The sequence below is a fragment of the Typopeltis vanoorti genome, chromosome 9 (genome assembly GCF_054136105.1).
Source record: "Typopeltis vanoorti isolate ZY-2024b chromosome 9, IOZ_Tvanoo_1.0, whole genome shotgun sequence".
NCBI classification, from domain to species: domain Eukaryota; kingdom Metazoa; phylum Arthropoda; class Arachnida; order Uropygi; family Thelyphonidae; genus Typopeltis; species Typopeltis vanoorti.
The window spans coordinates 111,150,979-111,167,817 of record NC_143557.1 but is presented as its reverse complement, the minus strand read 5'-3'; the positions used below and the strand labels follow the sequence as shown (position 1 = coordinate 111,167,817).

At 36.9% G+C, this 16,839-nt stretch overlaps 1 protein-coding gene across 1 annotated transcript in view; it reads right to left on the bottom strand.

Annotated features, from left to right (window-relative positions):
- Window positions 1–12,459, bottom strand: part of LOC150103424 (dynein regulatory complex subunit 4-like) — a 199,200-nt gene extending 186,741 nt beyond the window's left edge. Inside the window, exon 1 of the mRNA XM_090398147.1 lies at window positions 12,167–12,459. Coding sequence (XP_090254273.1) covers window positions 12,167–12,169 — 3 coding nt within the window. The 5' untranslated portion in view covers window positions 12,170–12,459. The remainder of the gene's footprint in view (window positions 1–12,166) is intronic.
- Window positions 12,460–16,839: the final 4,380 nt, after the last annotated feature.

Here is a 16,839-nt window from a genome sequence, read left to right as displayed (position 1 = left end):
GACAATCGTTTCCTACTCTGCTATTTAGATCCCCAACAAGGACCAACTTTTCCTTTTCCATTGTGTCAGTTGCTTTTTCTAAAGCCTCAAAAAATTCCTCCACTTCTACCTTAGAACCTTCTGTGAGACCATAGGCACAAATAAGTCTCATTGTCCAATTCCCCATTCTGATATTAGCCCACATCACTCTACTTGAGACTGCCTGCCATTCAAGAAGATTAGCCTCATATTTTGTGTTGAATACTATGGCTACTCCTTCTTTTCCTTGATTGTCATTTCCTGAATATAACATTTTGTATTTATTGCTCAGAAAGATCTCATCAGTTTTTGTCTCAGTCACCTCTATTATGTCGATCTGGTACTTATCTAATTCCTCATCTAGCTCCATATCTTTGCCATTTAGGCTTCTTATGTTGATAGTACCGATCTTTAACTCTGGTGATGTTGAGTTGGAGTGTGCTTTCAGATTTCTTCTAGTAGCTGACTTTTCGCTGTTCGCCCTGATTCCCTCGCGAAAAGAACGGGGACCTTGTTTAACCAGGCAACGCCCCAGTCGGCATGAAATTTTGTCATGTTTTACCATCATTTTGTATATTGGTTTAAGCAAATAAGAATACAATTTGGTCGGCTAAATCCCAAATTGCCAGCCCATCCTCGAGATGGGCTGGCAATTTGACCTAATGTCCAATCCTCACCTTCTCATGGATGAGAAGGTGAGGATTGGACATTAGGTCAGAAGCCCTGGTCGGTTCTCCGCATTCCTTTAAAGGTCATGTGGAGGTCTCCTCTGTTTTATACAGCTTTGACCCTTAAGCACCCCTTATGTATGGAATGAATTTGAAGGGAAGTTAGAATCATTCAAAGCTGATAGAATGCATTTGAATGGGTTTGGTGCTGGTCATTTGGAGCGATTGTACACAGGATTTGTACAAAATTATTACCACTAAGAGTCAGAGAGAGAGAGAGGTTGAGAAGCAGGTTGTGGAAGGACTGGAAAAGGATGGATACAAAGGTGAGAAAGTGATTATGGCAGGGAAAAGTGACAAAATGCAATGCAAACCAGTGTGGGTGATAAGAATATGAATGAAAATATGAGTCAGGATCAGGTAAATGGGTATGGTCTGAACAAAGAAGTGCACTATAGCAGAGAGAGTAAAGAGTGATTATGTTGATGAGATGGCATCAAAGAGTGGAGAATTGTTATGCTTGTAGACTAATGTACAGAGTATAAGAAATAAATGGATCTGAGTTTGTAGCATTGACTGAATCAGTGTTCCAAAAGATAATTGGCATAAGTGAAACTTGGTTGAACGAGGATGATATATTGTAAGGACTTGAAATGGTAGGATATGGAATTTTTCAAAAGGAAAGGAAGATGAAAAGAGGAGGGAAAGTATTGTTAATGGTAGCAGAGAAATTGTGTCCTTCAAGAATCAAAGTGGAAAATAGTAGTACATGTGAAGATTTTGAAGCTCTTTAGTGTGAAGTTGAGATCAACAGAATAGTATATCTAATCAGATGGTGTTATAGACCAGGAAATGTGGAAAGTATTGATTGTGAAATGTTTAGACAATTAGTTGGGCAAATAAAAGGAAGATGATCCTGATGGATATTTTAACAATAGGAATGTGGATTGGAAAGAAGAGATAGTGAATTTGTTGAGTTTCTGAGGGATAACTATCTAAAGCAGCATGTGAGGGAAGCGACATGAGGTTTATCAGTGTTAGATTTGGTGATAAAACCTCACAGGGTATGGTTGTGAATGAAGTATCAACACTGCTACCTGTTGGTGAAAGTGATCAATGATATTGGTTTGGAAGGTAGTCAAACAGGAAAAAAGTTGTTATCAAGATGGTCTATGAAGGAGGTGATTGTGAGACGCTCCATAGTCAAACTAGTATCAATACATTGGGTTGATGAATTGTGTAAAAAAGATGTTGACAGTGCATGGGAAATGATAAGGCAGTATCTAACACAAGCAATGCATAACTGCATATCAAGAGTTAAGCAAATAAATAGAGTAGGAGTGAGATGGTTGAACAGTGAAATCAAGCAAGCAGTGTTGCAAAAGAAATTATGGAGCAATACAAGGTAGTTTATAGTGAACAAATGCATGACGAATATAAAGTGGAGGCCAGAAAAATGACAAGCATGGTTAAAAAAAGAAGAGGAGAATATGAGAGGAAATTGGCCAATCAGGTCAAAGCTAATCCAAAGGAATTTTTCTGCTATGTGGCAAGCAAGAGAAAAATAATAACGGCAGGTTGATACTGGTGGATAGTTATGGTTACAGAGATATACACCAATGTGTATATAACCATAGCAAATGATCTAATGAAATTATTTAACGAATATTTCATCAGTGTATATCATAGTCGTGAGAATAATGCTGTATGCTGTGCAACATGTAGAAGGGAGGCAAGAATTAGGAGAATTAAAGGTGAAAGAATCAGAAGTGTATCAAGTGTTGCTTGGGTTAGATGTTAATAAGGTTGTGGGAATTGATGACAAATAACCACATATTTTTAAAGAATGTGCAAAAGAGTAAGCCATGCCGTTGTCCTGTTTATTTAATGAAAGTCTTGCATTGGGTAGCGTTCCTAAGGAATGGAAAGAAGGCCAAATAGTACCACTCCACTAGTGTGATTCTGTCCTAGAACCACACTTGTGGTTACCCCAGGGGCTTATATTATAATTCTATAATTGGAAACTTGCAGACCAGTCTGTGTAACTGCAGTTGTAGTTGATGTGTTAGAGAGATTGGTTAGGAATAGAATACAGGATTGGGTTGATGGACATAAGATTGCCTATGATGGTCAGCATAGGTTTGTGAAGGGCAGGTCTTATTTTAGCAATCTGCTTATATTTTTAGGTAACAAATGTGTTGGATAAGGGAGAATCATATACAGTATATTCTTGGACAGTGCAAAAGCATTTGACAGATTGCCACACAATAAGTAGGTGTACAAGCTGCAAAGGATAGAAGTAGATAGGTATATTGGTTAGATGGATCAGAGCAAATTGTGCATGATGAAGCTGTGTCTCAGAAAAGGAAGGTGATTGAAGAACAGAACCCCGAGTTCACCTCAGGGTTCTGTTCTTGGGTCCCTACTGTTTAATTTATTTGTTAACTAGCTGAGCCTTTCTGCTATGCTGAGGTGAACTTACACTGCCAGAGATTCACTTCAGGGTATTTACTCGAGTATTTGGTGCTGGTGCTTTCGTCATGGTGTAGAATTGTGAACTTTATAACACTTCTTTGTAAACAACATTTGAAGTTTCATCATCCTTGACAAAAAATAACTGAATTCTGAGGGCGCTAACTCAAGAACATGCTACATATAACTGCCCATGTGCAAAACATTCACCTCTTAAATCTAAACCTGCATATCTAAGGGTCTGTCCTTGGGATTTATTAATCATCATCAAAACAAACTCTTATTCGAAATTTTAACCGTTTGAATGCAAACAGATACTGTGAAGGAATGAGGGATATCCGAGGAAAGAAGACAATTTCTCTGATACCAGGACCAGTAAATATCACAGCTTCTATCATATTTGGTTTCAACAAGTTAATTTGAAGCCTAGTTCCATTGCAAAGATTTGGGGGGGGGGGTAGAGGTACAGATTTCAGAGCGCAACATAATAGCAACACCTATTATCAATCCAGGTGGACTAAGCAAATTTAGAAATTCCATGGGAAAATTAACTGCATCATCTACATCATGAGTATCTACTGATTTGTACACAATAACAGGTCCATTAACCCTATTAAGAACCAATTCGATTATTGACATGGTATTTCAAGGTGCAAGGATAGCTCTCCCTGAATCAAGAAGGCGACTTTTCTGTTATGTTCTCAATAGCTGGGTAGACACTGCAACAGTTTGTCTGCAGTTCGGACAATTTCCCCAATATTTAGGTGTGTTAATATAATTTTTCCATCTCTTTGCTGTAGTTCACCATTGCCAATTTTTAACGCTTTTGAGGAGAGCAATGTGCATTAGTCCCTCCATGTAGGTGAACACGCATATCAGTTTTGAAAAAAAACTTCTCTATATCATGCCATATGATGATTTATTAAGGCAGACATTCACTTCCTCCGCCATGGTTCTGTGGGATATGACAGGCAGTGTTTGTCGAAAACCACCAGTAAATAAAACAGTTATTCGCCCACCCATTTTTCAATCATTTGATCCAATATCAGTCAGTGTTCTGTCAACCACTTTAACAAATGTATTATGGGACATTATACATTCATCCCAAACAAGCAAAGAAACCATTTGTAACATCACAATATCTAACAATAAAATTTAACAATATCTAAAAAATGGCCACAAAAGATATCGTAAAACTGCAGTATGGACATTGGAGGGAGGTAAAAAAAAAAATAATCACTGCTCCATAATCTGGAGGTGTACATAAAAGAAAATGCATGTAAACCATCTTTGGAACATTCCCTATCTATTGGTGAAGAAATAATCAAAATCGGTCAGTTCAAACCCAAGTTATAAGTGAACATCGAAAACGGACTTTGCTCTTTAAATATATATAGATGATATTTGATATGAATTGACTGGAGATCTTGAACTTGAAAGTTTTTTCAATTAGTCATACTATAAATTAAAGATGCCAAGAAATTATATTCTTTCATTCTTTATTAGTATTATCATCAAACTCTTGACATGCATCCTCAAGGGGAGGTAGAGGATATGATAGTACTACTTGAAAAATTTACATCATTACTAATTTCCTAAGGAGTGCTTAAGGGTCAAAGTTGTCTAACTGAGAGGAGACCTCAATATAGCCTTTAAAGGAATGCGGAGAACCAACCAGGGCTTCTGACCTAATGTCCAATCCTCACCTTCTCGTGGTGCACCCTGTTCAGTATCTACTTGGATACTGAACGAACGAGGATGGGCTGGCAATTTGGGATTTAGCCGACCAAATTGTATTCTTCTTGGTTAAACCAAAATAAAAAATGATGGTACAACATGACAAAATTTCATGCCAGCTGGGGGCGTCGCCCGGTTAAACAAGGCCCCCGTTGTTTTCGCCAGGGAACCAGGGCGAACAGCGAAAAGTCAGCTACTGGAACAAATCTGAAAACAAACCCCAACTCAACAGCACCAGAGTTAAAGATCGGTACTATCAACGTAAGAAGCCTGAATGGCAAAGAAATGGAGCTAGCTGAGGAATTAGATAAGTACCAGATCGGCATAATAGGGGTGACAAACAAAAAAGACCAAAACTGGTGAGATCTTTCTGAGCAATAAATATAAAATGTTATATTCAGGCAATGACAATCTAGGAAAAGAAGGAGTAGCCATAGTATTCAACACAAAATACGAGGCTAATCTTCTTGAATGGCAGTCAGTCTCAAGTAGAGTAATGTGGGCAAATATGAGAATGGGGAACTGGACAATGAGACTTATTTGTGACTATGGTCCCACAGAAGGGTTCTACTAAGGTAGAAGTGGAGGAATTTTTTGAAGCTTTAGAAAAAGCAACTGACACAATGAAAAAGGAAAAGTTGGTCCTTGTTGGGAATCTAAATAGCAGAGTAGGAAATGATTGTCAGACATACAAAAATATTTTGGGAAAATTTGGAGAAAAGAGCAAAGCTAATAATAATGGCAATATCTGTTGGATTTCTGCTCAGGACATGGATTGGTTATTACTAACACCATGTTTCAACATAAAAATGTTCACAAATTCACATGGAGAGAAGAGGCTAGGAATAAGAAAAGTCTCATTGACTATGTTATTGTTGATAGTGATGTTTTCTCCCTGGTGCAGGACACCAGAGTGCACAGAGGATTTGAAATTGGAAGCGATCACTATCTAGTCTTGACCAAGATAAAATTGAATTTCATATTGAAAAGAATAACATGTAAGAAAGTTTTAAAGCGAATAAAAGTTGAGCAGCTCTCAGATGTGAACTGCAGATTAAAATACACAAAGATTATTGAAGAAAAAATGAAAGAGTTTGAGAACAGGAATCAAACCTTGAAGATTCAGTGGCAAACTCTGAAGAAAACATTCATTGATTCTGCCAGAAAGGCATGTGGTGAGGTTGTCTGTAAGGATAAAAAATCAGAACTCCCTGGTGGACACAGGAAGTTAAAGAGGCAGTGAAGGAAAAGAAAAAAGCATATCAAAACTTCCTGGCAAATAAGTCAGCTTGTGCTCTTAGAGAATATAGAGACAAATGCAAGAATGCTAAACACTGTGTAAAACTAGCTAAACAAAAGTCATGGGAGGACTTTGGGAAGAATATAGAAAATAAATATCAAGAAGGTGGCAAAATATTCTGGAGGTTGTTGAAGAAGCTTAGGAATGGAGGAAAGAGTGCTGTAAAAGGAGTTTAGAGATGATAAAGGTGACATGAAAACGGGAGAAAAAAGATATCCTAGAAGTATGGAATAATTACTTTGAAAAACTTCTAAATGAAAAAAAGTAGTGATGACAGCATAGTGGTAAAAAACACTGACCAGGCATGCAGTCAGGAATATATATCCATACTTGAAGTAGAAAAAGCAATCAAAGGCTTGAAATGTGGAAAGGCAGCAGGAGTAGATGATATTCAAACAGAAATGCTGAAGTATGGTGATGTGAGAGTCTTACAGTGGCTGCACTGCATAGTTCAGAAGGCCTGGACAGAGGGACGAATTCCCAATGATTGGAGAAGAGCTCTCATAGTACCCATATATAAAAAGGGAAATAAAACTGCATGTGAGAATTACAGAGGTATTACCCTACTGAGTGTCCCGGCAAGATCTATGCAAGTATACTTGAGAAACGGTTGAGAAGAATTGTGGAAGAAAAGCTTGGTGAAGAACAAGCTGGATTCAGGCCAAATAGAGGCTGTCAGGATCAGATCTTCACTTTACGACAAATAGTTGAGAAAGCATGGGAATATAATAAAGATCTGTATTTAAGTTTTGTCGATTTGGAAAAGGCATATGACAAGGTGCCAAGAGAGAAGCTATTCAATATGCTGCAGTTATATGGTGTCAATGGGGCATTATATCAAGCAATACTTAGTCTTTATTTGAGTTGTAAGTCAGCAGTTAGAATTGAAGGAAGTACAGGAAGATGGTTTAATGTTAAATCTGGTGTGAGACAAGGATGTACATTATCCCCTCTGTTATTCATTATCTATATGGATCACATTATGAAGGAAAGTGGTATTAAACATGATATCAAAATTGGAGATGTTAATGTCAGCTCTTTGCTTTATGCGGATGATGTTATACTTCTAAATAAATCTGCTACAAGTCGGCAAGATTCTCTGACTAAATTGAATAACTGTTGTAATAGATATGTTATGAAGGTCAGCAATAAAAAGACAAAGACAATGAAAATAGGCAGAATCATTGAAAATGTCAACTGTGTTGTGAATGGAGAACCTGTGGAACAAGTAAAACATTTCAGCTATTTAGGCACGATTTTTACTGAAGATGGTAAATTAAATATAGAAATAGACAACAGAATCAGCAAAGCTGGTATGCTGGGAAGTCAATTGAATAAATTCATATGAAATAAGAGAGAAATTAGTCAGAACACTAAATTAGCTGTATACAAGACAGTGTTCAAACCAGTTTTAACTTATGGATCTGAGAGCTGGGTCAGAAGTAAAACACTTGACCAAAAACTAGAAACCACAGATATGAGAGTACTGAGAAAGATTATAGGCATGAACAGATGGCATCAATGGCAATATCATATTAAAAATGAGGATATTAGGAAAGAACTTGACATTGTCCGCATCCAGGAATGCGTTAGCAGAGCTAATCTCAGATGGTATGGTCACTTAAACAGAATGGGCGAGGAAAGATTAGCAAAAGAAGTGTTCTCTGCCAGGTTTGCAGGCAAACGACCCAGAGGAAGACCAAGATATAGGTGGATTGATATGGTACAAAGTGCCTTAGATGATAGAAATATACGATCTGATAATGTTGGAGTCTTGACAAGTAACAGACTGATTTGGAGGAAAATTGTAGATAGGAAATTAATAATGATATAATTTTTTTCATGTAGTACTATCATATCCTGTACACCCCTTGAGGGTACATAGCAGGAATTTGATGATGATGATGACTAATTTCCTGTCTACAATGTTTCTCCAAATCAATCTGTTACCTATCAAGATGCCAACATTATCAGATCTTATATTTCTATCTTCTAAGGCACTTTTTGTCATATCAATCCACCTATACCTCTGGAACTTTTTCCTGCCAACCTAGAAGAGAACATTTTGCTAATCTTTCCTCTCCTTTATTACTTTATTATTATTAGCATCTGATCTCCATGGAGCCAGAGACTCATCATGGGAGATACACACTATTGTACACAATGCTCATCCAACTGTGCTTTAAACTGATTCAATGTGTCTACACCTACAACACACTCAGGCCATGAATTCCACTCACCAACCACTCTCCATGCAAAGAACCTATTCCTCTGCTCACACCCTCCTTATACAGTTTCCAGCGATGGCCTCTTGTTCTATCCCTCCCTCCCATGCTATGAAAAATCTCTTCCACGTCAACCCGATAACAACCTCTGACTAGCTTATATGTTTCAATCATTTCCCCACTCCCTTCCTCCTATTCACAAGGATCTCCAACTTACATTCTCTCAATCTGACCTCATACTCCACATTCCAAAGACTACTGACCACCTTTGTGAATCTTCTCTGGACCCTTTCCAACTTATCCTCGTCGCCACGAAAACCTGGTGACCAGGTCTGTGCACAATAATCCATACAAAGCCTGATCAAGGTCTTATACAATAGCATCATAACCTCTCTATTTCTGCATGTCAGGGTCCTCCACATCATTGCCATTATCCAATGTGACATCTTCACATTGGATAATGGCTTCTGCAATGTGGCCAGTGAATTTTAGGTCCTTGCCCACCATCACTTCTAGATCTCTCATCTCCTCTGCTTCCTTTAAAGTTTCCTCACCAAGTGTATATTTTGCATCCCATCATTGCTTACCAAATATCAAAACCTTACACTTTGAACCACTGAACTGAACCACTTACCTGCCTGCCTGCCCATTCATGCAATCTATTCAAGTCCTCCTGTAAGGTCATAACATCCACTTGACTCTGCATTGCCCTCTCTAGTTTTGCATCATCTGCATATCAATAGTTAAACCCATCCCAATATATTAACATACAAATTGAACAACAATAGCCCCAAAACTGACCCCTGTGGCACATCACTAGTAACCTTTCTTTTTCGGGAAGCTGCACCCACATATATAATCTAACAGCCAGTCACCGATCCAACTGAGAAGTCTGTTATCCAATCCCATCTGTTTCAATTTATTTAACAGCTCATCGTGTGGCAGTCTATCAAAGTTTATTCAAGTGGAAGCAAACAAACTTTGTGCATGAAGTAATTTCACAACTGGGTTACTTGTATATAGAGGCTAATCACTTTACATCAATAGCTTAAGTATCCCATAATGCAATGCACATATCCTTGACAGACATGTATAATGCCATGCATTATGGGAAGGGTTACTACCCAGACAGGTTTTAATCTTTAAGGTCTCATCAGTGGGACCAGAAGTGATACCAAGGTTGAAGTAATGAAAAGTCATATTTACATATACAAGTAGTCAAAAGGTGTCACAACTTATTACTAAAATACTCTGGATTAGAGACAGGTGTTGAAAGTTTTTTCACCTGATTATACTATAAATTAAAGATGCCAAGAAATTATATTTTTGGTTTCATCCTTTATCCAAGTGTAAGCAAAGTTTGCATATGAAGTAACTGCACAGCTAGGCTACTTGTATATAGAGACTAACGAGTTCACATCAATTGCCTTAGGGCATCGGTTCCTAACCGGTGGAACGCATACCCCCTCCCCCTGGGGGGTATGTGCTGGGCCATTCAGGAGTACATGAAAAATAATCAGTAATGGCAAAAAAACAAGTAAAGTAAACAATTTTTACATAGGAACTGAACAAAAGTGTCAGTATTTAAAATCATCTATTTTAAAAACAAGGGGTACAATTTAAAGAAATGGGTTTAAAAGGGGTACACAAGTGGAAAAAGGTTGGGAACCACTGCCTTAAGATGATCTTCAAATGTTTGCTGATGATGCAAAGTTAGATAGAATTATCAGGAGTAGTGCTGATGTTAATTCTCTACAGGAAGATTTGAATAGACTTTTAGTTTGGGCAAATGAGTGGGATTGCAGTTTTAATTTGAATAAATGCAAGGTGTTACACTTTGGATACAGAGATATAAGGCTACAATACAGAGATATGGAGCTGAACTTCTACTTCAGGAAGTTGATGAGATTTAGGATCTTGGAGGTGATGGTAGACAGTGGAATGAAGTTCTGAGGGCACACTGTATTGCTGCTATGATAAAAAGTACATTGGCATGTAGGGGATAAGGAGGCAGTGGTGGTGGTGGTGCCTCTATACCAGGTATTGGTCAGACCACATATGGACTACTGGGATGAGATTTGGTCACCCAGTTTTCATTGTGATATGGAAACACTAGAGAGGGTCCAAAGACAAATTACCAAAGTGATATCAGGACTCTGGAGTGTTGGTTATGAAGAGCATTTGAGAGAATGTGGATCACAGAGGATAGTGAATAGAAGGAAAAGAGAAGATATGATAGGGACCTTCAAGATAGTTAATTGCATTGTGAATGTAGGTAACATAAATAACTTCAAAGCTCATTATGATAGGCATGTTGGTGGTTGAGTGGGCCTCCCATGATGAGTCTGTTGACTCCATGGGTATTACCAAAAATAATGATGATTATTATAATTATTATTATTATTTCTACTTTGTTCTAGTTCCATTACAAAGAAATGACTCCAAGAGAGAAACAGCAAATCACAGGCCAATTAATATCTCAGCAGTGGTTATTAAAAATTATTGAAAAAGTTGATTAAAGGTAAAATCCAGCAATGGGTGGATAGGAATTCGATATTCTACAATGGTCAGCATGACTTCTAAAAGGTACGTCCAACTTTAGCAATTTACACACATTTCATAATTGAGTGAGGGAAATGGCTTATGATACTGCTGGACTTTACAAAGACATCTAACAAAATATTACAAAAAAAGACATGGGAAGACTACTACAAAAGTTAGAGCAAATGGGAATGGATTTGAAGCTGGTAGAATGAATAGGAGTGGCAGATAGACATCAGAGAGTAGTATATGGTGGAGTGAAACCAAGGTAAACAAGCATGACTGGTGGGAGTGCCTGAGAGCTATGTAATAGGTCCACTATCCTCTAATTTGTATATTAACAATATAAAGAATGATTTCAGTATAAGGAATATAAAGAATATAAGGAATGAATATCCAGTTATATGCTGATGAGGCAATACAGCTAATAAAGGTGATGTAGATATCCTGCAGGATGGTTTAAATATTTGCAGTGTAGGCAAAGGATAGTAGCTGTCAATTTACTGTTGTAAGGTTGTGTACTTTGGGTTGAAAAAATTACATATTGTAAAAAACACTGATAGTACTGGATTGCAAAAAATTGATGAGGCTAGGGAATTGGGTAACAGTGGACAGAGAGTTGAAGTTCAGAGGGCATACTGCAAAAGTTGGCAAAATAATTCAAAAGATTACTTGGATGTTAAAGAACACCCACACACATTATTATAATGCAGCTGCTTCTTGACTACTGTGCATATCACTGGTCACAGGGTTTCTTGAGGATGTGTTAGTGGAGAAGATGATCCAGAGACAAGTAATCAAGCTGGTGATAGATCTGTGGTAAAGACTGAAAAATAAATTTTTCGACACATGATAAACAGAGAGAGAACTAGCATTTACTCCTCGAAGTTATGCAATGGTGTGTTTAGTAAGGATGAAAATTTTTGCTTAGAGAATAGAATGGATTGCCAGAACTAGTTGTGAATGGAGCACTCACTAGTTCTGACGGTGAACTTGTCTGAGATATACAGTGGTTAGCATAGTCTCCACAATGAGTTCTTTTGACTCCACTGGGATACCCATATAATAACTACTACACAGGTGTAAGAATTTCTTCGTATTAATGAAACTATGTTATAAAACAGCACACAGAGAGAGACAGAGTCATTTAATGGGATGTGATTTTGAGAAAATTTATATTAAATGACTGTTGATTAAAGGCTTACCATCTTTAGATGAATACGTATAAATCACAAGTTTACTTGACAGAAATGAAAAGGGTATACGTCAAAAGAAAATATAAAAATTGCGAACAAACAACAGCAGATATTTTATGGAAAAAATTGGCATCAGTTAACTAGCAACTGTTAGTGCTTCTGATTTTCTGCTGACTTAATAAAGCAAGTTTTAATGGTCCCACTTTTCACTAAATTTGTTATTAAAAAAAAATGAATAACAATCACGATTTTCGGCGAGATATGTAAAATTAATATTACATATAAAAGGGAAAAAACATTAACATTAAAAATATATGTCTAAATAATCTTTAATAATAACTGCACACTTCAATAAAATGTGTAAACAACAACCCTCTTCCGCCCTCTGCGGATATTTTCTTTAGCCATTAAAAATTATATGCTTGAATTAGCATAATTCTAGCATAACTAGCGGAAAAAGAGCCTAATAGCACTTTGACTATCATTAATCATTAATTTTATTGAAACACCCACGAATAAATATCATTAATTTGATTATTATGGAAATTATAATAAATTATGCATGGATTTTTTCTGTGCCTGTCGATTCACAGACATTAGTATTCCCATTGGGGGCTCAAAAGAAATGGATGTGCAATATCCATCTTGAATCCATTTTGGATCAGTGCCATGGCATGTAAACTACAAGGGCTAGATGTTGATAATGCATAGGAGGCGGTTCGCAAGTGTTTGCATGAAGCAATGGCTGACTGTATACCTAGAGTCCGAATAATAAATCAAGTAAGGGTTAAATGGATGATGAATAACACCATTAAGCTTGAGCTGCAAAAAAAGAAACAACTATGGAGGGAATTTAAGGAGAAAGGTGACCGTCAGGCACATGAACGGTATAAAGCGCAGGCCAAAAGGGTTAAGTGTGGTAAGAAAAGCAAAAACGAATTATGAAAGAACATTAGCCATACAGGTTAAAGAGTATCCCAAACAGCTTTTTCGATATGTTGCAAGTAAAAAAAAAAATGTATATGGCAGAATGATTTTAAAGAATGCCGATGGTAGGGAGGTAACCGAATCAGTTGATATAGTTGAATTACTGAGCGAGCACTTTGCAAGAATATATCATCCAGGTGGTGACATTGCAGGAATGAATGAACCAATGGATTACACAGGAATTGTGGTGAATGAAGGTGAGTAGTCTATTAGAAAACCTCAATGTCAATACATCTGTGTGATTGGATGGTATACCAGCTCGTGTCGTACGTGAAGCGGCTAAAGAATTGTCAGTGCCCTTGACCATTTTGTTTAATTTGAGTCTCGGGTCTGGGTTAGTCTCGAGGGGGTGGAAAGAGGGGAAAATAGTTCCACTGCATAAAGGAGGTTCCAACACACTGCTGTTGAAAATCACCGACTGGTTAACATATCAAGAATCGTTGTCAAGGTCTTGGAGAAAATAGTCAAGACAAAAATACAGGATTGGATAGATGAAAATGGGATATTGTATGGGGGACAGCATGGCTTTGTGAAGGGAAAATCATTCCTCAGTAACTTGCTCACGTTTTATAACACAGTGACTGCTGAACTGGATAAGGGTAATGGGTTTAAAGTGATTCTACTGTAAAACCTTGATAAGGCCTTTGACAGGATACCACATGGAACCCTAATCGGTAAACTACAGCATATGGGGATGGATATAGGGTTGGTGAGATGGACAGGAGGGTGGTTGATAGAGAGATATCAGAGAGAGGTTTATTCAGGAGTAGAGTCCAAAAGACAGCTAGTGACTAGTGGTGTGCCACAGGGTTCTGTTCTTGGACCACTACTTTTCAATTTGTTCATTAACGATATAGAAAGGAATCTGAGAGGAAGTGTTCACTTGCTTGCTGATGATGAAAAGTTGGGTAGAGCAATTGTGAGTGCACAGGATGTCAAAATTTGCAAGATGATTTGAATAGTTTGGAGGACTGGGCTAAGGAAAATGGATGTAGATTTAATATGGCAAAGTGTATGGTTATGCATTTTGGGGTGAAATGATTAGCAGCAGTATATCACATTGGTGGAACCATACTCCAGGAGATTGATGAGGCCGGATTTGGGAGTGTTGGTGGATAGGGAGTTGAAGTTTAGGGAGCACATCGCAAAAGTGACTAAATCAGCTCATCAAATCACTCTGTTGCTGAAAAATACTTTAACAAGCAGAGACAAACAAGTTATTGTTCCTCTGTATTGAGCCTTGATAAGACCCCATCTAGACTACTGTGCCCAGATATGGGCGCCAGGGTTTCTTCTTGATGGGGAGGAGGTGGTGAGGATCCAGTTGCGAGTGACGAAGATGTGACTAAATCAGACATTCCATAGATAGCAGGTCTATGGAATGAATCTTTTGAGAACAGGATGAAGATTTGTGGGTTACAGAAATTGGTTGATACGTGGAAAAGGGATGATATGATTGAGACATTCAAATTACTGAAGGGTTTCTATAAGATTAATTCAGAAGATTTTTTTGAGAATAGGACTAGTGGTGGGAGGACTAGGGGCTATACATGGAAGCTGGGCAAGAATGTGGTTAGCAAGAGTGTTAGAGCTAGGTTTTTTACTTGGAGAGTAGTGAATGAGTGGGATAAGTTGCCATAGTCTGTTGTGGGTGCTATGACTGTGAATGAGTTCAAGGCGAGGTATGATAGATACTGTGTGAATATCGAATAGTTGTTCTTGACATGATGTTAGGGCTTTCCTCGATCAGCCTGTCGACTCCTTGGAGTTAACCGAGATAATAATAATAAAAAAATCAGCTAACGCCTATTTGTTCTCGTATAGGGAGTAGGCGGGGCCGTTTACCCTATCTAACTTTTGGAGACTGAGTGGGCAGTTCAATCTCCACTGGTAGCCAATCAAAGAGATAGCTGGCCCAAGGCTATCACTGATTCATCGGTACGCAGTGAAGAAGGCGGCAAGCTAGTACTGCCATCTCGTGGTCCCTAACCCTAACACAATATTTTTAATGTCTGAAAATAGTGTGGGTTCGACGGTCGATTTTCTTGAGTTTACGGGACGAAAAACCTGAGTTTCCGGGAGAAAAAAACCGGCCAGCCCGTGCCTAAGATCGACTAACTCGAGAACCGGTAGAAAAAAGGTTTTAAAAAAATTTCTGATTTTTCTTAGAAAGGATTTTAACCACCAAATCCTTTCTTTGTGTGGTCAAGCGCCGTAGAGTGCAAACGCCACTTCTACTGATCTACATATATTTATTAGCAACAAAGCATATGTGTACAATCTGAATAGGAATAAATATATGTACATCTATTTAGAATTATATGCATTTTGTACATAGTATGCTCATTTTAATTGGCATTTTTTCTTTGACATTTCTTTATAGTTTCTTTTTCTCATTGTGTCTATTATCTGTGTTCATAGAATCTTTTTTTTACATGATAATCTGCTCAGTGCCTTGCGTTTCCTAAATTACTTATACTTCATGTGAACATTTTTTTTCTTCAATGTGTCATGCATTGATATCATTCTATCTTAATCACTTATATTAACATTTAAATTACTATTTCATACATCCTATTTTTCATCTATTTACAATTTATACATGCTGTGCATAGTATGCTCATTCTAATTAGCATATTTTCTTTGACATTTCTTTATGGTTTCACATTGTGTATATTATCTGTGTTTATACAGTCCTTTTTTTTTTGCATGATAATCTTCTCAGTGCTTTCTGTTTCCTAAAGTCCTTATACTTGATCTGAGCATTTTTTGCAGTGTGTCATATATCATTCTATCTTAAGCACTTATATTAACATTTAAATTACTATTTCATACATCCTATTTTACATCTATTTACAATTATATACATGCTGTACAATAGTATTCTCATTCTAATTGGCAATTTTCTTTGACATTTCTTTATGTTTTCACATTGTGTATATTATCTGTGTTTATACAGTCCTTTTTTTTTTTTTTTTGCATGATAATCTGCTCAGTGCTTTCTGTTTCCTATAGTCCTTATGCTTCATCTGAGCTTTTGATTTTTTTTTCTAATTTAGTGTGTCATACATTCTATCATGCTATCTGAATTATTGTTATCATTTTATCTTCAGCACTCATATTAACATTTTGATTATTATTTCATAAATCCTATTTGTTTCTATATGTAGTTACATTTAACTGTTTACTGGTAGTATATTACGTCTTCCTTCTTGGGTTTGTGCTATATTTTTTGTCGTGTTAGGAAACGCTTCTTAAATAATTTCTTCTCTAATAAACCTGTGCAATGCTTGTTTTTGAAATATAAAGGTTTGGTTCATACATCATGAAATTATCATAGAACTTTAATTACTATTTACATATATCATATTTAAACAAATACATATAATTACTTTACATATCATATATCATTAAAATGTGGTCAAGCTCTTCCATTATATAGATTGTTATTGAGTTATTGACATTTTTGAAACATAAAACTAAACTACATCGTCCATAATTGACCATTATTATACACAAAGCTACAACCAATTATAGTATAAAGCAATTAATATAGGTGGTTATACAGCTTACTGAGAAAGTATATTATATGTGTTTCTTTTGGCTTATGTATATTTATTTTATTTCTTTGCGTTCACCAAGAAGTTTTGTATGGGTTTGTTTTAAGTTTTATATTTATGGTGGGTCTTTTATTT